Genomic DNA, 24,284 nt, shown 5'->3' on the forward strand with positions numbered 1-24,284 from the left:
CTATGTCTTGATTTGAATTGAGTGTTGCTCTGATAGGGAAGATTTGAGGTGGGTAGGTTAAGGATCAAAGAGAAGCATTTGGTTATAGTGTTCATCCTGTGGCAGGAACACTGTCTTTAAAAGTATCTTTATCTGATTTGATTCATCTAACAGTCTTCACCATAAAGCAGGTGATATATTCTCTACACCTTAGGAAAAGCTCAGATATGCAAATGAGAGCTGGGGCCTGCACTGAAGCCAATAGATCAATTAATACACTTTAGGGCAGGATTGTAGGGCCTTGAGCTGGGTGTGACAGCACATACCTGTAGTTCAGCACTGAGAAGACAGGCAGTAGGATCATACAAGATCATGAGACCGGGGCTGGAGAGGTGGCTCAGAGGTTAAGAGCATTGCCTGCTCTACCAAAGGTCCTGAGTTCAATTCCCAGCAACCACATGGTGGCTCACAACCATCTATAATGGGGTCTGGTGCCCCCTTCTGGCCTGCAGGCATACACACAGACAGAATATTGTATACAGAATGAATGAATGAATAGAATCATGAGACCCTGTCTACAAAACAGAAACTTTCCAGGGCTTGCAAGATTCTTCAGAATAAAGTTACTTGCCCCTGGCAACCTGACTGACCGCTCTACTAAGGTTGTCTGCCACTGACCTCCACACACACCCAGAGCACATAAATCTCCCCTCCCCACAACAAAAGAAATTGCTTGGTGTCTTTCGGAGTGAGGTAGTCTTTCCTAATTGCTGGTGAACATTAGAATCATTAGAATCATTAGAATCAATAAAGATGTTTGGACCTTATCTCAGATGTCACATGTAGAATCACCAAGCCTGAGATGCTGACATGCATTCTGAATTGGTGGTGGAAGAAGAAAACTATAGGAAATTCTAACATGCACCAAATATTAAAGTCTGTTCCCTTCCATTTTTAATATACCAGAAAGTCCTACTTGATTAATCAAATAATCGGCCTTAGAGAAAACCTGAGGATTCCTATACCCAGGAAATTTCTGATCTTATTGACAAGTGCACAAGCAGAAAGTAAACAACATTGGGTATGCCAGCATCTTAAGGCTTGACAGTAGGTGCATCCCGAACATGCAGCAGCCTCAGGGGATATTAGTAGATACTTTAGGAGATTGAGATACCAGTGATGAACATTCTAGACAGATGTTTCAAAGGACATGTATAAGAAAGGCTTGGGTGAGGAAGATGGATTTAGCTAGAGTAAAATAATTCATGTTAAGAAAGCTTCATGTTAGCCAGGTGGTGGTGGCACACGCCTTTAATCCCAGCACTCGGGAGGCAGAGGCAGGCTGATCTCCATGAGTTCGAGGCCAGCCTGGTCTACAAGAGCTAGTTCCAGGTCAGGCTCCAAAGCTACAGAGAAACCCTGTCTCGAAAATCTCCCCCCCCACACACACAAAAAGAAAGCTTAAGGTTAGCAGAGCTCTTGTAGAATAGCTTTGCTTGCTGGGCGGTGGTGGCGCATGTCTTTAATCCCAGCACTCGTGAGGTGGATGCAGGTGAATCTCTGAGATCAAGGCCAGCCTGGTCTACAGAGCAAATTCCAGGCTGTTTCACAGAGAAACCCTGTCCTGAAACACTGCTCCCCCCCCCCCAAAAAAAGAGATTTGCTGTCAGCTTGGAGAACTTAAAATTCTATGTAATAGGAAAACATTAATTAATCACCCTGCATAGTAATTTGGAAAAGGAACCATCAAAAAGTTGAGCGGTTAGGCATGTGATGGTACATGGCTGAACAAAGTGGGTGTACTACGGAATAAATTGAGGTGAAACTCTAGAATCAAATGTTTAAGAATTTAAAGGAGTATGACTTAGTTGTGAGACAATGTCAAAAAAGGAGATAGCTTCGCAGGTACAAGTCTTTGATGCACAAGTGTTCAGGAATGGAGTTGGATTCCCCCATGCCTATGTAGATGCTGGATGGGCATGGCACCTGCCTATAATCCCAAACTAAGTTTGCTAGATTAGTCAAATCAGCTCTGGGTTCAAGTGAGACCTTACCTTAACAAGGTGAAGGAAGACATAAATGTTCAATGTCAACCTTGACAGCCACAGGAACATACATAGGAACATACATATATACATGTGAACACACGCATACACAGAAAGAGATTGTTCCTTAGAACCAGATTTCTTGGATCCAAGTGTTGATTACCACTTACCTGCACAGTAACCAGTGACTTCTGTGCTTCTCTCTCCAGGTTTAGGTTATTTCACCTGGGGTCAGTAATACAGTTGGCCATATGCAGGTCCCTAGGCTTGATTTCCAGCACTCACAGGATTGTGATTTCATCTGGGTCCATTGGCCCAACATTACCTCCTAATAAAGGCTTACAGCCACCTGTAGCTCCAACTCCAGGTGATCCAATACACTCTTTGGGCCTCTCCACTGAAACCTACATGTGTATACACACTTAATAGAAATGTCCTAAAGCATGTTTCAGAAATCCTCACTTAATATGCACGCAACTTAAAAAAAGAACCTGCTAGGCTTGAGGAATAGCTCAATCAGTAAAGTGCCTTGCAAGCACAAGTCTGATCCCCAGAAGCCCCGGGAGCTGGCTCAGTGAGTAATATGCTCACTAGGCAAGCCCAATGACCTCTTTGGATCCCCAGAACCCATGTAAAAGCCAGACAACATAGTTGTTTGTAATCCCAGTGCATACCCCACCACCACTGGAAGATTATAGAGATTGCTAGTTCACAGGACTTGCACTTACCTCAAATATCAAGTCATTTGGCCTCAATGTACTGGAACATACAAAAGCTAGGTATAGTGGTGCTCTTTAAAGTTAGTGAAAGGGGAGGGGGAAGTGACTTACTTGCATATGACATGAGTCAGGGACATTGGATCCCCTGAAACAGAAGTTACAAATGGTTGTAAGCCATCATGTGGATGCTGGGAACAGAAACTGGGTCCTCTGACAAGAGCAGCTAAGTGGTTACTAAGCCATCCCTACAACCCCCCACAACTTTTTTTTCTTGTTGGCTAACCTGTGGTCATGTAGACCACCTGGTACTGCCTCACAAGTGCTGGGATTAAAGACATTCACTACCACACCAGCTCCATCAGTGCATACTTTTAATCCCAGTGCCGGGGAGGAAACAGATCCCTTGAGCTTGATGGCCGAGCAGCCTAACCCAAAGCCTCAAGCCAGTAAGAGCGTCTTACCAGAAAAAGTGGACAGCACCTGAGGAGCAATGCTGAAGTACAACTTCTGCCCTCTCTAAACCTGTACATACAGGCTTACACAAAAATTACCACTTTCAGACAAGGAATACTATACATTTACGTACAGAAAGAACTAAAATACATTCCTTCTTCTGTGACCCTTGCTTATTTGTAAAAAGAGGCAACCAGGGGGCCGGAGAGATGGCTCAGTGGTTAAGAACACTCACTGCTCTTCCAGAGGACCCGGGTTCAATTCCCAGCACTCACATGGCAGCTCACAACTGTCTGAAGATCTAGTTCCAGGGGATCTGACACCATCACACCAATGCACATAAAATAAAGTTAAATAAACCATAAAAAATATATTTAAAAAAGAGGCAACCAGTATGAATATGTAATTTACTTAGACTGATGCCTAACTCAGTGAGTGCTCAGAAATGTTTGCCACTAGAAGGAAACCAAGAGGGCACTTGACAAATGTCTGCTGTTTTCTTTGCTTTCAGAGTGTGACTTGTTGGCGAGCTAAGTTTATGGAAGCTTTTTTTTCCCATGTTCTGCGTGGAACCATTGATGTGTCTTCTGATAAGCGCCTCTGTGACCAGCGCTTCTCACCTCTCCTGCACAGCTCCCGCCATGTTCGACAGCTCACCATCTGTAATATGCTGCAAGGAGCAACTGAGCTAGTGGCTGAGCCAAACCGCAGGGTTCTAGAGACCCTAGCTAGTTCCCTGCACACCCTCAAGTTCCGCCACCTGCTGTTCTCTGATGTGGCTGCTCAGCAGTCCCTGCGACAGCTGTTGCATCAGCTCATTCACCATGGAGCTGTTAGCCAAGTGTCGCTGTACTCATGGCCTGTGCCTGAGTCAGCCCTTTTCATCCTTATCCTCACCATGAGTGCTGGCTTTTGGCAGCCAGGCCCTGGCAGCTTGCCTTGCCGCCTCTGTGGTGAAGCCTCCCGAGGCCGGGCCCCATCCCGAGATGAAGGGTCCTTATTGCTAGGCTCACGCCGGCCTCGGCGGGATGCAGCAGAGCGATGTGCTGCAGCACTGATGGCCACCCGGCGGAAGAGTGAAGTCAAGCAGATGCCCAGGGCTGTACCTACCACTCGTGTCACACGCCGCAGCACACAAGAAAGCCTGGCAGTAGGCGGGACAGACTCTAAGAGGGAGTTGAACCCTCCAGCCACCTCTTATGAGGCTTCTAGCACCAAGCAGCCATCCTCTGGTCCAGCTGCCACCTCCTCTGCCTCCTCTTCTACATCATCCAAACGGGCTCCAGCCAGCTCAGCCTCTCAGCCTAAGCCCTTAAAGCGTTTCAAACGAGCTGCAGGGAAGAAGGGTGGCCGTACCCGTCAGGGGTCTGGTGCAGAGTCTGAAGACCTCTATGACTTTGTTTTTATTGTGGCTGGTGAGAAGGAAGATGGTGAAGAGATGGAGATTGGGGAAGTGGCCTGTGGAGCTCTGGATGGATCAGATCCCAGCTGTTTGGGGCTCCCAGCACTGGAGACATCCCAGCGATTCCGTAGCATTTCCACCTTGGAGCTGTTCACAGTTCCTCTCTCCACAGAGGCAGCTCTGACACTGTGCCACCTGCTGAGCTCCTGGGTATCACTGGAGAGCCTTACACTTTCCTACAATGGTGAGCACCTGAAGGAACGGGTCTGGGCTTGGATCTCTCGGCAGCAATGTGCCTAATCCAGGGTGGGGAGTATGATCAGGGAAGTAGAGATGTGTTCCTTTCTGTCTCACAGGGGCAAGAGGTAAACACACACAAAAACAAATTGGCATACTGTTAATGTTAGAAGAGAAAAATGAGGTCTCGTAATATGGTTTTACAATTGGAAGAAAGGCTTCTTAAGAGGCTAAGACATCCGCTAGATACAGGAGGCAGTGTAGACCCTGTTTATATCATACTAGTCATATCAGAGCAACTACCCAGGTTTTAAACGGGGGAAAAAACAACAGCAACCTACAAGACAGTCTTCTGCCCTTACCCACTTGATCATACACTGTCAGCAAAATGTACAATCTGGCCGAAACTACCTGTATTGCTAAGCACTACTACAGAAACCATAGAAATCATTCACGGCCATCAGCCTCCTAATACCTTTCATTATCTGCAACTAATCTGCCAGTTCCAAACTCTCCTTTATACTAAACAACCTCACAAAGAAAGGTCATGCATGAACTCCCTCAGCTAGCCCAATTCTGAGTTCAACCTTTTCTTCTTCACCTCAGAATACACAGCCTTATCTGAAGCTAACTCCCCATACTCTAAATCTAAATTTCTTCCTTTTCTAGGGAGGCTTTTTTCTCAGATGCTCTAGTTTTCATATGCTTAGTCTATATCTGACTTTTAATATTCTCAAAATATTGTTTTTTTTTAAGATTTATTTTATTATGTATACAATGTTCCTCTGCATGTACACCTCTATGCCAGAAGAGGGCACCAGACCTCATTACAGATGGTTATGAGCCATCATGTGCTTGCTGGGAATTGAACTCAGGACCTCAGGAAGAACAGCCAGTGTTCTTAACCTCTGAGCCATCTCTCCAGCCCTTGTTTTGTTTTTCTGGACAGGGTTTTTCTAGCAGCCCTAGCTGTCCTGGAACTAGCTTCTTGTAGACTAGTCTGGCCTCAAGCTCATAGAAATTCTCCTGACTCTGCCTCCTGAGTGCTGGGATTAAAGGCGTGCGCCACCACTGCCTGACTCAAAATACTAATTTTTAGTCTCAACCTATAACAATTGACTTGCCTAGGATAACCCTGCTTAGGAAACTGTAGAGCCAGTATTCAAGCCCAGATGACTTCAAAATTCCAATCACTGTACTGCTTCTTTCTGTTGCCTCTCCCACCACCTAAACATTAAATCAGGTCTCCACCAACATTCCATTTCTCTTCCACGATGGGTCACCTCTACTATCACTACTTATACCTCCAGCAGTGCACAGAGGAGAGTGTAGGCCATCCAAGTCCTCCTTGCTACATTTCACATGCACTTTTCCAGTGCTCATTTACATTTATTCCTTCCTAAGCCAAGTGTGGTGCACACATTTAACCCCAACACATGGGAGATGGAGCTGGAGGTAGATCTCTGAATTTGAGGCCAGTTTATGTAGTGAATTCCATGATAATCCTGTTTTTAAAAAGAAAAGAAAAACAAACAAACAAAAAACCAAAACACTTTTTTTCTGAAATACTCCCAATATCTCAATCAGTTTCTCAGAACTCTCCCACTTGATCACCTTTCCTGGACAATTCCATCTACTCCTATAGCTTCAATGGCTATTGATGCTAATACCACCCCCTCCCTTGGCTTGAGACATTAGCTCTATCTTTTTCTTGAACATCCAGATCCACTTATTTGGTTTACTTCTAGGTGTCACCCTTCCAACTCATTTACAGCCTAGTTACACTACCCCTCTCCAAAGGCATTACAACTGGCTCAATTGTGTAAAGAAACCAAAATTCTTTCCATATATTTAGCCACTAGGCAGTACTTTTACATATTCCAAATTCATTTATTTATAACTGTATCCTTAATTCAGGTTATTACTCAATCCTCGCTTGACTTAATTTCAGCAGTCCTTCCTTCATAGAATCCATTGTTTACACTACACAAGTATTCTTTTAAACATGTAGTTTGAGCCTTTTGTTCATTCAAAGACAGGCTAAGCACAGTGGTACTCAGAAAGTGGAGGCAGGAAGATCTGGAGTTTAAGGCCAGCATTGTCAAAATATTTAGTTTAGGAAAATGTGACACACACACACACACACACACACACACAGCCTTCTTGTATAACCTAAGTTGCCCTCAAAATCACAACCCTCCTGCCTCAGTCTCCCACATGGAATTACTGGCATACACCACCATACCTCCTAATTTTATAGAACTGTTCAGTCCATGTTCACTCCTCCTTGCCCTTCATGCTTTACACACCTTGTCTTCCAGGTTAGAACCTGAGCGCAGTCTTCAAGCCTCTGAATGGTTTTTTGTTTTGTTTTTTTGCCACAATTTCTTCCCCGTTTCCTTTATATTTCTTTAAAACTGAATCAGGAGGCAGAGACAGGCAGATCTCCAAGTTCAAGGACAGCCAGGGCTACATAGAAAAACGCTGTCTTGAAAAACAAAAGTCTGAATTTGGGAAGCCAGATTGTTCAGTATGCATCCATTTACATATCCATTGTAGTCTTGATTCTTGATTCCTGTTATATTTTTTCAGCTATATGGACAAGAATACTATGTGCTCCTTGTATCTGAGGGAGGGGAAAAATGCTAGTTAAAATTTAATTGTATGAGCTGGGCAGCAGTGGTGCATGACTTTAATTCTAGCACTTAGGGGGTAAAGGCAGGCGGATCTCAGTGAGTTTGAGCCCAGCCCAGTCTACAGAGCTAGTTCCAGGACAGCCAGGACAACACAGAGAAATCCTGTGTCAGGGAAAAAAAATTTAGTTGGATGAATAAATCAATAGCAGCTTACACAATCCAATAAGAACTTGGTTCCTAGGAGTTATTTAAGATTCCCAAGTAAGATAGCATACCTTTTTAGATTCTTTGTATTAGTTTTGTGGGAAATGGTTTATTTGTTGTCTAGTGTACCAAACCCAAGGACTCAGGCACATTAGGCACATGCTCTACCACTGACCTAATATGCATCCAGTCTACATTTTTCCCCTGCCATTCCCACCTACAATATACTGGGTTGGGCCATCATTACTTCTCAGTGCACTTCATGACCTGTGAGATCAAGCTCTCTACAGCTTAGCTTTCAAGACTTCACAATGCTGGCCCTAGTACATGACGCTGGAGCTGTGTCCTGAGACCCTTTCCACTCAGGAGTTGACATCTCCTAGATAAGACCCAATTATCCAAAATTCCCTCCCTTCAAGGCCATGCAGCTTTAGGAAACTACTTAGAACCTATATCTGGATACCTGTGCAGCTCTGAGTCTACAGTATAACTACTAGCACAACCACATCCTATCCTGAGATTCCCCTGATGACTCTAGGGTACAAAGCCCCTACAGCAGATAGCAATCTGCTAGTTACCTGAGGAAAAGGAGAAAATAGATGAGTAATTGATACAAATTTCAAAAATATATGATCCACAGTCAGGGATGGTGGTACACATCCATGACCCCAGCCCTGGAGAAACAGTGGCAGGAAGTCTAAGGTCTGAAGCCTTACCTCAAAACTAAAAATCTGATAATCCAATCCAAAACTCAATACTTGGTAGTAATCAATAGAAAACACAAAGCTTTCACTGCATAAATTTCCCACATCTGTAACTTAATCTCTTTTGCCGTAGGCCTGGGCTCTAATATCTTCCGCCTGCTAGACAGCCTGCGGGCTCTGTCAGGCCAGGCTGGATGCCGCCTCCGTGCCCTGCATCTCAGTGACCTGTTCTCACCACTGCCCATCCTGGAGTTGACACGTGCCATTGTGCGAGCTCTTCCCCTGCTGCGGGTCCTGTCTATTCGTGTTGACCACCCAAGCCAAAGGGACAACCCTGCTGTACCAGAGAATGCTGGGCCCCCTAGCAACATAATTGGGGATGAGGAAATACCAGGTAAAGCAGTGCGTACGCACGCATACATATCTCCAGGGATATGTACAGTTGTGTTTGGTTGGGTAGAGGGAGGGAACTTCAACTGTAGATCCATTCAACCCTGCTATCATTGTCATGTTCGTCCTTTATAAGCTGTCGTTCTTTAAAATAACCTCAGGTTAGACAGATCTGGGGACTGCTGTGAGCATGGCCAGGACAGCTATCTTCAGAAAGGGAATCTAACTAGATCCAGTGGCCCTGCTTTACATTACTATCTCCTGTTATGTCCCTTCTGGCAGCACTGTGCATTTGCTCTGTATGTGTGTGTTTGTGTGCACGTGTACATATGTATGTAGAGGCCACAGGTTGACAGTGGGTATCTTCCTCTATCCCTCCTCAACCCCTTAAGAATTTTGTTGTTAACTTTGTGTGTGCATGCATGCATGTATCATTGTGGAAATCGGGACAGCTTGTGTGTGTGTGTTTGCATGTATCAACTGTAGAAATCACGGGACAACCAAAAAAATAAATAAAAATTTAAGGGCTGGAGAGATGGTTCAGAGGTTAAGAGCATTGCCTGCTCTTCCAAAGGTCCTGAGTTCAGTTCCCAGCAACCACATGGTGGCTCACAGCCATCTGTAATGGGGTCTAGTGCCCTCTTCTGGCCTGCAGGCATACGCACAAGACAGAATATTATATACATAATAAATATTTTTAAAAAATTTAGCCGGGCGGTGGTGGCGCACGCCTTTAATCCCAGCACTCGGGAGGCAGAGGCAGGCGGATCTCTGTGAGTTCGAGACCAGCCTGGTCTACAAGAGCTAGTTCCAGGACAGGCTCCAAAACCACAGAGAAACCCTGTCTCGAAAACCCCCCCCAAAAAAAAAAAAAAAAAAAATTTAAAAAGCCAGATGGTGCTGGCACATGCCTTTAATCCTAACACTGGAGAGGCACAGGCAGGTTGATCTCTGTGAGTTCTAGAGCAGCTAGTCTTCACCTCCAGTGCTGGAATTTGGGGTGTGGCCACCACAGACGTATCATTTATATAGTTTCTGGTGATCCAAACCCAGGTTTTCACACACAGCCAATACTTAACCCCTGAGCCATCTACCCTGTATACTTTTATTTGCTCAGGTACAAAGACAAGATTTCATATTTAATGGTCCACTTCTAGAACTTAGCATAAAGTCTGACACATACTAGGTGGATAAGTAGATAAACAAACCATTTCCTAATGAGTCTACTGTATGTAGAGGAAGAGGGCCAGTGAGATGACTCAGCATGGAAAATCACTTGCTTTCAGACTTGAAACTCCAGTGTGATCCCTGGAACCCACATGATAGAATTAACTACTACAAGTCTTTTCCTGACCCCCAAGTAGTGGTACACATATAAAATACATATTTTTTGTTTATTTTGAGACAGAGTTTCTCTGTGTAGCCCTGGGTGTCCTGAAACTTGCTCTGTAGACCAGGCCTTGGACCCAGAGACCCACCTGCTTCTGCCTCCCAAGTACTGAATTAAAGGCACGCACCACCACCACCAGTCTACATAGTATTTTTAAGTGAAGTCCAGATGGCTAATTGGAATTTCCCCTTCCTATCATACAGAAAACTGCCTAGAGCAATTGGAGATGGGATTTCCAAGAGGGGCTCAGCCAGCCCCACTGCTCTGCTCTGTTCTCAAGGCCTCAGGTTCTCTACAGCAGCTGTCACTGGACAGTGCCACCTTTGCCTCTCCCCAGGATTTTGGGCTCGTGTTGCAAACACTCAAAGGTAGGAATGGTAAAGGAGGGTAGGTAGGGACCTACCATTGTTCCCTAGAAAACTAAGCCCCACTGCCCATGGCTTTTGCCTCCTATCCAGAATACAACCTGTCTCTGAAGAGGCTGAGCTTCCATGATATGAATCTTGCAGACTGTCAGAGTGAGGTGCTCTTTTTGCTACAGAATCTGACCCTTCAAGGTAAGATGCTAATCTAGGACCTGGCATTCCTGTGACCCACTATAGCTCTGTCACTCTCTGTGTGCAAACCACTGTTCTTCCCTAGTAGTTATTTCTTGACGATAAGGATATAGAGCCTTCCTTTTTGTTTGTTTTGTAAGGGGCTGCCAGAAATGGTGGTAGCACCCTGGGTGCGTTCAATTTTAAGAAATTGAGATAGTGGGGCGGTGGTGGTGCACACCTTTAATCCCAGTACTTGAGAAGCAGAGGCAGGATCTCTGTGGGTTTGAGGCCAGAATGGCCTAAAGAGTGAGTTCCAGGACAGCCAAAGCTACACAGAGAAACCCTGTCTCAAAAACGAAAACAACAAAGAATTGGTGGGGAGAAATGTGCTACTGGGACACCTTCCCTTCAGGTACTCACCTCTGACTGATCTCCATCCCTGCAAAGGGATCAGTGGCTACAGAGGGAGGAAGTAGATTGAAAAATTGCCCATGCAGAGCTGTTCCTCCCAGCAGATAGGCTCAGTATCTTATTTGATTGAGTTCCAACATTGTTTGGGACTTCACAGATTAGTCTTCTTTTCAGGTAGGTATAAAAATGTTCACACACCTTGCTAGAACCACGTGGGGCAGGAGGGTCAGCACCAGCTCTACTTCTCATCCAAATACTGTACTTTCTCTTGACAGAGATTACCTTCTCCTTCTGCCGTCTGTTTGAGAAGCGCCCAGCCCAATTTCTCCCTGAGATGGTTGCTGCTATGAAGGGCAACTCTACACTGAAGGGCCTTCGACTCCCAGGGAACCGCTTGGGTGGGAACCAGACCCTGGAGAGGGAGGGAGGGAGGAACCAGCCTTTGACCATAGACTTTTAGGGTAAAGGTATTGACTACTTCACTGAGAAGGATATAATTGCAATGTAGATATTTGAGTACTAGGACTAGGGTTTTCCCAAGATGGAGCTGGGATAGGATACCCTTGTTTCCCTCCTCTGGGTGGAGGTAATAAGTATACCCTTCCCTCTCTCCAGGGAATGCTGGCTTGTTGGCCCTAGCAGATGTTTTCTCAGAGGATTCTTCCTCTTCTCTCTGTCAGCTGGATATCAGGTATGCTAGGGATTGGGGAGAAAGGATGGGAGGAAGGGATATAGACAAAAGCCTAATTGCTTCCTGGTATCTAATCCTTCTCACCCCTACCAGCTCCAACTGCATCAAGCCAGATGGGCTTCTGGAGTTTGCCAAGCGACTGGAGCGCTGGGGCCGTGGGGCATTTGGTCACCTACGCCTCTTCCAGAACTGGCTGGACCAGGATGCAGTCACAGCAAGGGAAGCAATCCGGCGGCTCCGAGCTACCTGCCATGTGGTTAGCGACTCGTGGGACTCATCCCAGGCCTTTGCAGATTATGTCAGCACCATGTGATGGGGCCCATACCTCACAGTCCCATCCTCAGTACCATCAGCTTGCAGGGGCTGAGGCATGGGCTGCCCAGAATCCCCAACCACTGATTCTGTCATTCTCCTTCTGCCACTTTGTCTAGTTTTTTGTTCCTTTGTTTGATTTTGTTTTTCCCCATCTTCCCTTGCACTGAGGTCCTGGAGGCCCTGATGAGGTCCAGCAAAGGCATTCCCACAGCTGAGTTCAGAGGCTTTGGGCCACTTACTCAGTACCCTGGGAACCGCAGTATAGGTCATTATCTTCACTGAGGAAAGCCTCTTACCCCTGCCCTGGGGCTACCTGCCTCCTTCCTCAAGCAGGAACCCAGGCTTTAGAGAAGCATAGGAATGCCCACCACGGGGCCTCTTCCCTTCTGGGCTTACCAGTCTGTTCCCAGGCCTCAGTCCCTTTCATGCCTTTATTCCTTTCTTTTTTTTTTTTTAAACCAAAAAAGTTTTTCTTATAAAATAAATTTTGGGCAAACATCATGCAGCCCTTCTTGATTATTTTCTCCCAGAGAACAAAACTGAACAGCCTCATGAGACAGAGAACCCCCTTTCCCAGTATCCTTCCTCTAGCCACTACTCCAGACCAGCTGGTTATCAGTGGAGACCCCGCTGCTCCTCATGAGAACGCTGGTGGAAGACGAAGGTGATGGCTGTAGATGAAGCATCCCAGGCAGCCTGGAGTACCTCATCCTGGAGCCCCCGTTTATCTGTGCTATGGTTCCACTGAGCCAGATCTGAAGTGCAGTCAGAACCATCAGGGGGTGGCCAGACCTGGCGGCTGTTTACACAGCGGCGGCAATGCAGCCTGGGGTCAGAGGACAGAGTTGTGGTCACTACAGATCTTATTTCTGTGCTGCTCAGGTAGCTCAAGAGATAATGACAGGGCACTCCGCCTACCTGTCATGTGTGTCACTGAGGCTGGCTTCATCCAGGGTAAACAGCTCTTTCAGCTCACCAAGCGAGAAATGTCTCTCCACATCCTGCTCCTCATCAACCACACAGCTGCTCAGTGCCTTCTTGTGGCTCTGCCGCTGAAAGATCTTCTCCTCTATGGTTCCAGTCTAGAAGTAGGATGAAATACAGCTCAGTCATCCTGTAGATGCCCAGGGAACAGGAAAACTAGGGTGAAAGACATCTTGAAAAGGAGCAATGAATGCAAAGTACAAATCCTGGGCTAATATCTGTCTCAGCTGAGATCCATTTCCCTAGTTTTTCTAGAGTCAAGAATTGTGCTGTTTTGCCCATTTTCTGAACCAGTGAAGGGGTGTCAGGGATGGGGCTAAATTCATTTAGGGTAAAAACAGGTTATCTGTAGCAAAGCTCCCTCACACCAGGCCCAACTCTCTTTATTCAATATCATGAGTATTTTTTCAGGTCATATACTAGTAATAGGATGCAAGGAGGAATGAAGTATGATCCATCCTTTAGGTCACTGACCACTTCGATAGACAATCTTACAAACAAATTTGTACAATGACAGAAGTCTGTACATGATACCCCGGGTCCTGTGGAAGGAATGGTAGAGGAGTTCAGAAAATATTAAAAGTAGATTATATTTGAGCTAACGCAAAAAAAAAATTAAAAAAAAAAAAAAGATTACAAGCCAAGAGAGAAAGCTGAGCATAATGGGGTTTGAAAAACAAAGAGCTTCAATTAGTTGTTCAGGAAGCTGAGGCTGGAAGATTTCTTAGAAACAGGGTAAAGAATGTGAGTATAAGAAAGTTAGAAAGCCAGGCAGTGGCGGTGCATGCCTTTAATGCCAACACTTGAGAGGCAGAGGCAGGTGGATCTCTTGAGTTTGAGGCCAGCCTGATCTACAGAGCAAGTTCCAGGACAGTCAGGACTACACAGAGAAACTGTTTCAATCTCCCAACCCACCCCAAAAAAAGCTAGAAAGAAAGGATGGAAAAGTAGTAAGATGATCTCTATTAAAGCTTTGAAAACAAAGCTCACAACATACTAGAGCCTTGAGAATAATTAGATGAGGAACTAAGATCGCTAGAGATGAAGTCAAGCATGGTACTCACAAGATAGATACTAGGGGCCGGGCGGTGGTGGCGCACACCTTTAATCCCAGCACTCGGGAGGCAGAGGCAGGCAGATCTCTGGGGGTTCGAGGCCAGCCTGGTCTACAAGAGCTAGTTCCAGGACAGGCACCAAAGCTACAGAGAAACCCTGTCTCGAAAAACCAAAAAAAAAAAGATAGATAGTAGATTTGAGAAGGAAATGAAGACAGCTTGTATATGAAATCATCAGTAAGCTACAGGTACAGACAACGGTCTGCGTGATCTGTAGTGGATAAGTAACATTTACCACTTCTTAGCCCTTTGGTACATGGAGCATGAGACGATTTTAAAGTAAATGACATGTTATAAAAGCAAACAGTGCGCCGGGCGATGGTGGCGCACGCCTTTAATCCCAATCCCAGCACTCGGGAGGCAGAGGTAGGCGGATCTCTGTGAGTTCGAGACCAGCCTGGTCTACAGAGCTAGTTCCAGGACAGGCTCCAAAGCCACAGAGAAACCCTGTCTCGAAAAACCAAAAAAAAAAAAAAAAAAAAAGCAAACAGTGCCCTATGAAAAGTATCTTGAGTAAGCATCTCAAGAGCACAGCAAGAAAAGCATCTGAAAGAGAGCAAAGAGGAGGGATGAGGGAGAACAGAACAAAGGACTCGGTTAAATATATAGTGAGGTCGGATAGAGGCAGAAGGGCTAAAAAGAGACACACTGAGAAATAGTTAAGAGGGTCTTGATTCGTGACCCACCCCCACTCTGATCAACATCACCATCCTTACAGACAGCAGTCGGTAAATATAGCAGGTCTTCTTTTGACCATCACGCCAGACTCGGGCCATCGCTTGTTCATCATTGGCTGGGTTCCAGTCAGGATCAAACATGACCAGACGGTTAGCACCAATGAGATTAAGACCACAGCCCCCAGCTTTGCTGCTCAGCATGAAGACAAAATCAGGACTCTGGGAAGAAAAGAAGGAGGGGGTGGAGTGCACACACTTCTCAACTCAACTACATGTCTCCTGTCATTCTTGTACACTCACACAGAGGACAAGTCGGTGTGCCTACCATTCAGTTCCCCAACCCACAAAGTCAGGGTCTAAGTCAGTCAGCTTCATATTATCACACCCACCAGAACAGAAAAACAAAGAAATACAGCTCCTCACAGCTTTTCAACACTTAATTCCTATGCATTGGTGTACTTACTGATGGATTATTGAAGCGCTCCACAACCTTGGCTCGCTTCTTAATGGACATTGTGCCATCCAGGCGAACATACAGGTACCTGGAGGGATATCCAAAGTTCAAGAACCAAGAAGGGGGCTGGAGAGATGGCTCAGAGGTTAAGAGCATTGCCTGCTCTTCCAAAGGTCCTGAGTTCAATTCCCAGCAACCACATGGTGGCTCACAAGAACCAAGAAGGATGAATTCCTTGAAGCTATGGCCACCAATAAGACTAGATTAACCATCTTGAGGCTGCCTGTGCATTCTCTAAGGTCTCCCAATGAGAAGGACAGAGATGTAAGGGCAGGAATTAAGATCTGTGAAGTACTCGAGGGACCAGGATATAAGCCTGTGCAGAGATGGAATTAGTGCCATCACAGCCATTAGGGAAGAGAACTCAGGAAAGTCATTCATATAGCCTAGTCCTCCTAGAGTACCAGTGAGGGAGATATATCCCTTTGCTAGCCTGGTTAGACTCTTCCCTACCTTCGAGCTCGGCACAGCTTTTCAAAGAGATCCAACGTCTGAGTATAATTAGACACCAGCACAACTTTGTCACTGCTGCGGCTTCGCGTCATGGCCAGAATGTAATCAAGGACCAGCATCTTACCTGGGAAGAGTGACTACTATTAGTCCTCACAGTTGGCCTTCCCGATGGCCCAGGATTGCTACACGTGATATCCTGCTTTCAGACGGGATAGCTTCGGCAGAGAGACCACTTCCCACCCTTCTATCGTTCCTCCAAGGACGCCATCTACTGATGAGTAGGGCTCACCTGACAGCTGTGGCTCCACAGCTTTAGAGGTATAACCAGGTGGGAAGATATCCAAAGCACCCTCAAAGCCATCCTCCTCTGTCACACACTTGTCATAGATTAAAGCTGGATCTGGGGAAAAAATGCTGGTGACTTTGCTTTTCTAAAGCTTCCACTTTAGTGCTCACCCTTTGGATGTCTGGCACCTAAGGAAAGGCCTCGCTTACAACAAGACTGTCTTGGGGGTCCACCCTCCCACGTTCCCATGGGGTGTAGCCAGTACCATCTGGAAGCCTAGATGGACAGTATCACACACTCCTATGTTCTCCCAAAAGGAGAGACTCAACATGAGAGGCACTGTTTGTTATTTCTCCTCCTGCCTAATGTTGTACAAGAGGACATGTACATGCAAGCATTCACATACACAGCACAGTACATCTCAAGCACCAAGATGTAGTTTCTAAAATAAAGGCATAGTTCACGGAGAAGAGTCCACAAGCAGGAGTCATGTCTTATGGAGAGTTAGACTACATGTGGCCTCCGTGAGGTCTCTAGTGAAGGTCACCAGCCTATCCACAGGAAATACCTCTCCCTTGCTCACCCACACAGAAGATACTGGGCTTGGGCACACTCACGGTTACAAAGCTTCTTTAGAGAGGTGATAGAAGACAGGGAAGACACACTCATCTTGCCTTCACGCAATTCTTCTTCGGGTTTAGCCTGTCTCAGAAATCTTTTATATAACTCAGTTTGAAGGGGTGTCAGCCTGAAAATAAAGAGGCGGGTGGTTAACCAGAAAAGGCTGGACCACACACACTGCTACCCTAAGAACATCTTGAGATTCAGCCATGCTTCAGAAGCTAAGCTTTTAACCCACTCACTGCACGCCTTTGAGTTGGTTTCAGTACCTACAACAAACCACCTGCTCAATCTTCACTGGCAGATATTTAGAGAGGATGTCTGATGTTCTCCGTATCAGGCACCTAGGGAAAATGAGAAAAAGCAACAGGCTGGGGAAAGTGCTGTGCTGTATATTAGAAGAAGAGCTCCTACCTAAAGGACCAAGACTCACTCTATTTTATGTCAGACCTATCATTTCTATGACATGTATCAAAGACTTAGTATTCCATATATGAGATTTATTTATTTGTTTGTTTGTTTGTTTCAGAGTTTTAATCATGGGAACAAAGGCCTTCAAAATTATCTAGCTTAGACTGACAACATCTTTTCTTCCCTTCAGCTTCTTGGTTGGTCTTTAAAAGAAAGCTAAGGTCTTGCATTCAATCTGCAGCTCTGTTTGAAAAAGTGGGTCACAAACTAAGGGACTTTTTTAAAAATTTTATGTATGCCATATACGCCATGTTTATCCCAGTGCCCTCAGAAGTCAAAAGAAGGCACTAGATCCCTGGAAGTGGAATTAAGTACACTACCACGGAGGTGTCAGGAATCCTCTGCAAGAATAAATAACATAAGCCGGGTGATGGTGGCGCACGCCTTTAATCCCAGCACTCGGGAGGCAGAGGCAGGCGGATCTCTGTGAGTTCGAGACCAGCCTGGTCTACAGAGCTAGTTCCAGGACAAGCTCCAAAGCCACAGAGAAACCCTGTCTCGAAAAACCAAAAAAAAAAAAAAAAACCAAAAGAATAAATAACATGTGGGCTGAAGAGATGGCTCAGTGTTTAAGAGCACTGACTGCTCTTCCAGAGGACCCGGGTACAATTCCTAGCACCCACATGACAGTTATAGACAGTTACAGCTGTCTGTAACGCCAGTTTCAGGGAACTCGACACTCATGGTAAAAACACCAATATACATTAAAAAAAAAAAAAGAACAACATGTGCTCTTAACCACTAAGCCAACTCTCCATGTCCTAAACTGTACGTCTTTACTGGGAGGATTCTATCTACATTTGCAGATAACAGCTGTCATATGCCTCCCAGAGTTTTTAAGCTCTCATCTCCTGGGTAGACCAGGATCCATAGAGAGGCATCTTCTGAGTAGCTACCTAGTCAGACATGATAGCAGATGCCTGAATCCCAGCATCTGGAAAGTAGCCTGGGATACATGTGATACTATCTCAAAAGACGAGGAGGAAAAAAAACTCAGCAGCTTCATGGGACACAATAAATCTGCCATGTAAAATTGGTAGGAAGAGGTCGCCATGCAGTCGGGAAGAGCAGGCCATTCATAATGTAAATCATCAAGGGTGCATACCAACAACCGGAATCCAGAATGTGCTTGCCCCAGGTTCATTTGAAACCCACAAAAAGAAATAGGTCCTCTTGGGCTGGGAGCCATGCAGACATTCTTAAGCTTTCCCCAAAACTAGAGTCTGCACATAGAAAACCAGTTTATGTTAAAGTTGCTTTAGGCTAAACCAACTGTCAAAAGGTTCTGAAGTGCTGGCAAGGATATGCCTTGTTCAGGAGGCTAACTGTACCAACAGAAGTGCGTCTTCACCAGGCTGATAAGAACAAAACCAGGCCAAAGGGCTCCCCAGAAATGGAACTTACCCTGTGAGACTTTGTTATTTATTCAGTGACAATTCATGGCACAAATCCCACTCCTTCTCCCAAATACCAGTCCTTAAAGGCTCCAGACAGCCAAGCCCACAGATTGGGGCAGTTCCCAAATAGCTTAGAAGATCTCAAATCATTTGGCTGACCAGAGTTGAAACTATTACCTGTTCACGATACTGATGAGCTCCCGCAGACGTTCCTCCCCTCGCTGTCTGTCTGCCTCACTGGCAGCTGCATCTCGACTCTTCAAAATTGGCAACTCAAAATGCTTCTTAAACTCCTGGGCAGTTCCTAAACTCAGGAGAGAATTAAGATTATTAAAGAATGTAAGGGTGGAATGATTTTTCTTGCTGCTAATAATGACAAACCATCTTGTCACCAAACACCCTCCCTGCTGAGAATAAAGCTGAAAAAATACAAGCAATTTTATTTAATGAATCAGACAGCAAAATAGTTAAGATTTGAGTCCCTATTATAGTTAGATAGAAATACCCTGATTTAAAAAAACCTTATAGTAATTGTTAATGAACTAAAATTACAACTATAAGATAAAGACACAGAACTAAAAACTTAAGAAACAAAAACAAAAACTGGGCAGTGGTGATGCACTAGGCCAGCCTAGTCTATTCCAGGACAAGTAGGGCTGAGGTATCTCTCTAGCCCTTCATTTATTTGTATGTTTGTTTGTTTGTTTTAAGGCAGGATTTCTTTGTGTTGCCCTGGCTTTCCTGGATACCATTCTCCAGACCAGGCAGGCCTCAAATTCACAGAAATCTACCTACCTCTGCCTCCAGACTGCTAGGATTAAAGGCATGTACCACCACTGCCCAACTCTATACTTATTTATGTGCCAGGTGGTGGTAGTGTACGCCTTTAACCCCGGTACTCAGGAGGCAGAGGCAGGTGGATCTCTGTGAGTTTAAGGCCAGCCTAGTCTACAGTACAAGTTCCAGGACAGACTCCAAAGCTATACAGAGAAACCCTGTCTCAAAAAAAAAAGAAAGAAATTGAAACTTTTAAAAACTGTGGTAGAGAGCAGTCAAAACACCTATGCACTGCTGTGGACAGTGGTCTTGTACCTTGTAAAGATTTGCCACTTGTACTGGTTTAATAAAATGCTGAATGGCCAGTAGCCAGGCAGGAAGTATAGGTGGGACAACCAGAATAGGAGAATTCTGGGAAGAGGAAAAACTTAGTCTTCAGTCATCAGCCAGAAACAGAGGAAGCAAGAAGAGAATGCCTCACTAATAAAGGTACCAAGCCACATAGTAACACAGACAAGAATTATGGGTTAATGTAAGATGTAAAAATTAGTTAATAAGAAAGTCTAAGCTAACAGGCCAACCAGTTTATAATTAATATGTAGGCCTCTGTGTGTTTCTTTGGGACTTGAACAGGCCGCAGGGCCAAGCATGCCAGAAATCTGTCAACAAAGCCCAGGCACCCACATGCACATACCATATTAACATATATCACACCTAATTTTAATGCAAAGGGGTATTTCCAGCTCCAGCTGATAGGCACACAATCCCTACCTACATAGCTAACACTGCCTCTGCAGAAGATAAATGGCCCATGTTGGTCGTCCTGAGTTGCTCAACAGTCAAAGGCACCCTACAGTTTTGCCTCCCCACCCCTTTTCCTCTTTTGAGAAAAGGTCTAATGTACTCCCTATGTACAAAAATTGTTCTGAACCCCTGATCCTCCTGCCTCCCATCTCCCAGGTGCTGAGATTGCAGGTATCAACTTAGCTACAGCCTGGCTACTCTCTGACAAGAGAAGCCTTCCAACAAGAGTTTCTACTCGTCCACACCTAACTGGCAATGTCTCCTTGCTCTCCTCACTCTAAGGGCAGAAGGCAAGGCTCCTTACCCAAAATTCCTGAATTAACGAAGTGCACCAAGCTGAAATATTCAAGCAAGTCATTTTGGATGGGGGTCCCAGAGATGAGCACCCGCCGGCTGGTATTCAAGCTGTCCAGGGCCTGGTAAGTCTGATTCTCAGAGTTTTTAAGCCTGTGTCCCTGCAAAATAATTAATTACAACTTACAACAGTAAATGATAAAATTCAATGACAGCAAAGTCTGTAGGGAGAAAAGAGTCAAACATTACAGGTCCTGAAGTTACAGGAACTAGACAGGCCAGCAGAGGCTTCTTTGCCTACTGCCTCAGAGAAAAGTATTAGGCTCACAAGGTAGGACCAATGCTACTCCCCAAAAGCAAGGTTTCTTCCCATTCTTCCATTTTCAAACTTCCAGAACTTTACTACTCACCAATTTTAGTCAACGTGGCCATGATATAGACCCAAGCTTTCAGGGAGTCCTCCCCCTCCCTGCCATCCAACCAACCCAGAACTTTCAGAGCCAGGTGCCTCAGTGTCTTGTTTGAGCCATGATGCTAAACATGGAAGGTGGAGACCTCAGCTGTACTCACCTTCAGGCAGTCATTCAGCTTCTATATCCAAAGAGCTTCCTTTGAGAGCTCTTCCCTAACCTGTCCTCCCCGCAGTCATTGTTAATGTCCCTTGAAGCCATTTATGTTTTTGTTTTTTTTTTTAAGATTTTATTTATTTATTAAGCATACAATGTACTGCTGGCAAAGAAGGCACCAGGTCTCATTACAGATGGTTGTGAGCCACCATGTGGTTGCTGGGAATTGAACTCGAGACCTCTGGAAGAGCAGCCAGGGCTCTTACCCTCTGAGCCATCTCTCCAGCCCCGAAGCCATTTATGTTTAAGAAGATAGAAAAGGAGTCTTTTCTTAAGAACCAGGCAGCTGAGAGAGTCAAATGACCTTCCTTCCTCTTTTTTTTTCTTTTTCTTTTTGTCTTTATTAACTACTCTGGCTGTCCTGGAACTTGATTTGTAGACCAAGCTGTCCTCAAACTCACAGAGATCTGCCTGCCTCTGTCTCCCGAGTGCTGGGATTAAAGGTCTGCACCACCACCTGGCTTTTTTTTTTTAAATAATTTATCTTTATTTTATGTGCATTGGTGCTTGCCTGCATGTATATCTGTTTGAGGGTATCAAAACTGTAGCTGCAGATAGTTGTGAGTTGCCATGTGGATGCTGGGAATTGAACCTGGGTCCTCTGGAAGGGCAGCCAGTGCTCTTAACTGCTGAGACAGTTCTCCAGTCTCTGAATGCTTTTTAAATGTTTTTTTCATTAATGTGTACGTGTGTCTGCATGAGTTCATTTGTACATGTTTGCAAGTGTCTGCAGAAGCCAAAAAGTGCTAGATACTATAGAACCGAAATTATATCTATGGTTAGGAGCCACCTCATGTGGGTGCTAAGAACCAAACCCATGACATCTTTAAGATCAATGTCTTAGCCACTATTCTATTGCTGTGTAAAGACACCAAGACCAAATTAACTCTTATAAAGAAAGATTTAACTGGTATCTTGCTTACAGTTTCACAGGGTTAGTTCATTATCATCATGGAGGCACTGGAGCAGCAGCTGAGAGCTACATCCTGATCTGTAGGCAGAAAGACTGGGCCTGGCATGCATGGGCTTTTGAAACTTCAAAGCCTACCCCCAGTGACACACTTCCTCCAACAAGATCACACCTCCTAATCCTTCTAAATCCTTTCAAACAATTCTACTCCCCGGTGACCACGCATTCAAATATATGAGCCTCGAGGAGGGGTCACTCTTATACCAAGCCAATCAGCAAGCAGTCTCAGTTGCTGAGTCATCACTTTAGCCCTGACCCTCTCCTCAGCCTTTTGAGTTTCTAGGATTATAGGCTTATGCCACCATCCCTAGGTAACACACCAGACTTTCTTATCTCTGTGCTTCTAACCATTCTAAGATCCCTAACCTAGAATAAAAACCATCCTTACCAGACACTGAGATAAGAGCTTCTCCCCAATCAACTCACTGAGTCCCCACAATAACCAGATGAGGCAGGTATTTTCCAGATGCAGAAACACAAGCTCACATGGTTAAATCACTTAAGAGTAAGGTCATACTACTGTTAGGTGGCAGAGCCAGGATCTAAAAATAAAGTCCTTGGGCTGGAGAGATGGCTCAGTGGTTAAGAGCATTGCCTGCTCTTCCAAAGGTCCTGAGTTCAATTCCCAGCAACCACATATTGGCTCACAACCATCTGTAATGAGGTCTGGTGCCCTCTTCTGGCCTGCAGGCATACACACACGCAGAATATTGTATACATAATAAATAAATATAAAAAAAAAAAAGAAAAAAAAAATAAAGTCCTTCTTTGGTCTTAAGATTACTATTTAGAGGGGGAAAATACCAATTGGCCCACAGTATCAAAACCCTCCTCAGAGTTTCATTTGTTTGAGATAGTGTCTCATTCTGTAGTCTTGGCTGGCCTAGAACTCTCTATAGTAGACCAAGCCAAAACTCAGACATCCACCTGTCTCTGCCTCCCGAGAGCAGCTTTCCTCAACTGTACGCACTGTTTCATCCCTCTATGGCAAACCAGTACCATGGGTTCTCCCACTCACTTGCATCCTCTAGTGTGGCATCTCTATTCCTGGCATTCCCCACTGCTAGTAATGTTTAGTGAAGACTCTGACATCCTGATCTTCTACCATCTAGACTATAAGTGTTAAGTACCTCATCACATATGACCAGTCCAACATTTCCTTTTTTAAGGACTCCAACATGAAGGCGGAAAGTCTCATAGGAAATGATGAGAATGGGAGAAGGCACTCGAGCTCCACGCTGGTTCATAAATCCTTCTACAACAGAACAGTGTCAGGACAAATCAGCAGCTCTCAAAGAAAAATAGTCTGATAGTTGTTTAACATAGCCTTGAAAAACTTGTGCTGTTTTTCAATGGCAATTTTCCCACTTGTCCCCACACTGCCATCAACACTGGCCACAAGTGAACACACAAGTAAAAAGCCTGGGTGGAAGAGTACAGCCTTGTTTGTTAAAGCTCCATACCCAGTTTTCGGTCTATCTCGTCCTTAGAGCCTCCATCGATGGCTAGAGGTTGGATCCTCCCGCCAAGCCATTTCCCAACCTCATTGTACCAGTTCTTCACCAGGCTGGAAGGTGACACTACCACTGCTTTCTCAATTTCAGGCTTGCACTCTGGGCTCTGGCGTAAAAGTGTCCACATTAACGTGATGCACTGGAGTGTCTTTCCCAGGCCCATCTCATCGGCCATGATGCATCCATGGCTTCCCGGGATCCGACGACTGGTGACACACTCCCATAGGAACTTCACTCCCTGAGGAATAACACCATTTAGTCCACCCGATGCCTGCTCAGCCCCGGCCACACCCCTTCCCCTGACCCTCATTTACCTCTCTCTGATGAGGCCGCAACACCTTACTGAGAATAGGATCCACAACCACGTGGACAGGGAGTTTTTCCCTGAGAAAACATAGCAGGAAAAAATCAGATTCAGGCAAGGTCAATCCTCAGGAAGTGGTATCTGCAGGCCCAGAAGGTTGATTACACCTTCTCCCCGCAAGGAATAAACCACAGTGAGGAGGAGTCAAAAACATCAGAAAGGTTGACACTCCTGTCCTCACCCCATCACTTGCCCCTCCAAATGAGCATGGCAGAAGGCAGAGAGGAACCCCCACAACCTGAACACTACCACACAGTCAGTCTCCCACAATCTCCTTCCCAACCACTTGCTCTGGATATTGT

General features: G+C 45.3%; 2 protein-coding genes across 4 annotated transcripts in view; one reads left to right on the top strand and one right to left on the bottom strand.

Moving 5' to 3' along the window:
- Lrrc41 (leucine rich repeat containing 41) overlaps positions 1–12,616 on the top strand; it is a 25,193-nt gene extending 12,577 nt beyond the window's left edge. For both annotated transcript variants that reach the window (XM_075944560.1, XM_075944561.1), the window contains exons 4-10: positions 3,708–4,842; positions 8,513–8,773; positions 10,363–10,527; positions 10,618–10,716; positions 11,385–11,507; positions 11,725–11,800; positions 11,894–12,616. In XM_075944560.1, coding sequence (XP_075800675.1) covers positions 3,708–4,842; positions 8,513–8,773; positions 10,363–10,527; positions 10,618–10,716; positions 11,385–11,507; positions 11,725–11,800; positions 11,894–12,113 — 2,079 coding nt within the window. In that variant the 3' untranslated portion in view covers positions 12,114–12,616. The remainder of the gene's footprint in view (positions 1–3,707; positions 4,843–8,512; positions 8,774–10,362; positions 10,528–10,617; positions 10,717–11,384; positions 11,508–11,724; positions 11,801–11,893) is intronic.
- The window catches only part of Rad54l (RAD54 like), a 25,310-nt gene continuing 13,596 nt past the window's right edge, over positions 12,571–24,284 (bottom strand). Inside the window, exons 7-19 of one of the 2 annotated variants that reach the window (XM_075944562.1) lie at positions 23,933–24,002; positions 23,568–23,856; positions 23,235–23,359; positions 20,519–20,669; positions 18,811–18,937; positions 17,035–17,109; positions 16,762–16,892; positions 16,148–16,258; positions 15,859–15,982; positions 15,355–15,433; positions 14,931–15,110; positions 13,034–13,197; positions 12,571–12,941 (exon numbers count right to left, since the gene is read on the bottom strand). In XM_075944562.1, the coding sequence (XP_075800677.1) occupies positions 12,731–12,941; positions 13,034–13,197; positions 14,931–15,110; positions 15,355–15,433; positions 15,859–15,982; positions 16,148–16,258; positions 16,762–16,892; positions 17,035–17,109; positions 18,811–18,937; positions 20,519–20,669; positions 23,235–23,359; positions 23,568–23,856; positions 23,933–24,002 (1,837 nt within the window). In that variant the 3' untranslated portion in view covers positions 12,571–12,730. The remainder of the gene's footprint in view (positions 12,942–13,033; positions 13,198–14,930; positions 15,111–15,354; positions 15,434–15,858; positions 15,983–16,147; positions 16,259–16,761; positions 16,893–17,034; positions 17,110–18,810; positions 18,938–20,518; positions 20,670–23,234; positions 23,360–23,567; positions 23,857–23,932; positions 24,003–24,284) is intronic. The other variant, XM_075944563.1, reaches the window with a different exon arrangement.

This window comes from Microtus pennsylvanicus, chromosome 13 (genome assembly GCF_037038515.1).
Source record: "Microtus pennsylvanicus isolate mMicPen1 chromosome 13, mMicPen1.hap1, whole genome shotgun sequence".
NCBI classification, from domain to species: Eukaryota; Metazoa; Chordata; class Mammalia; order Rodentia; family Cricetidae; genus Microtus; species Microtus pennsylvanicus.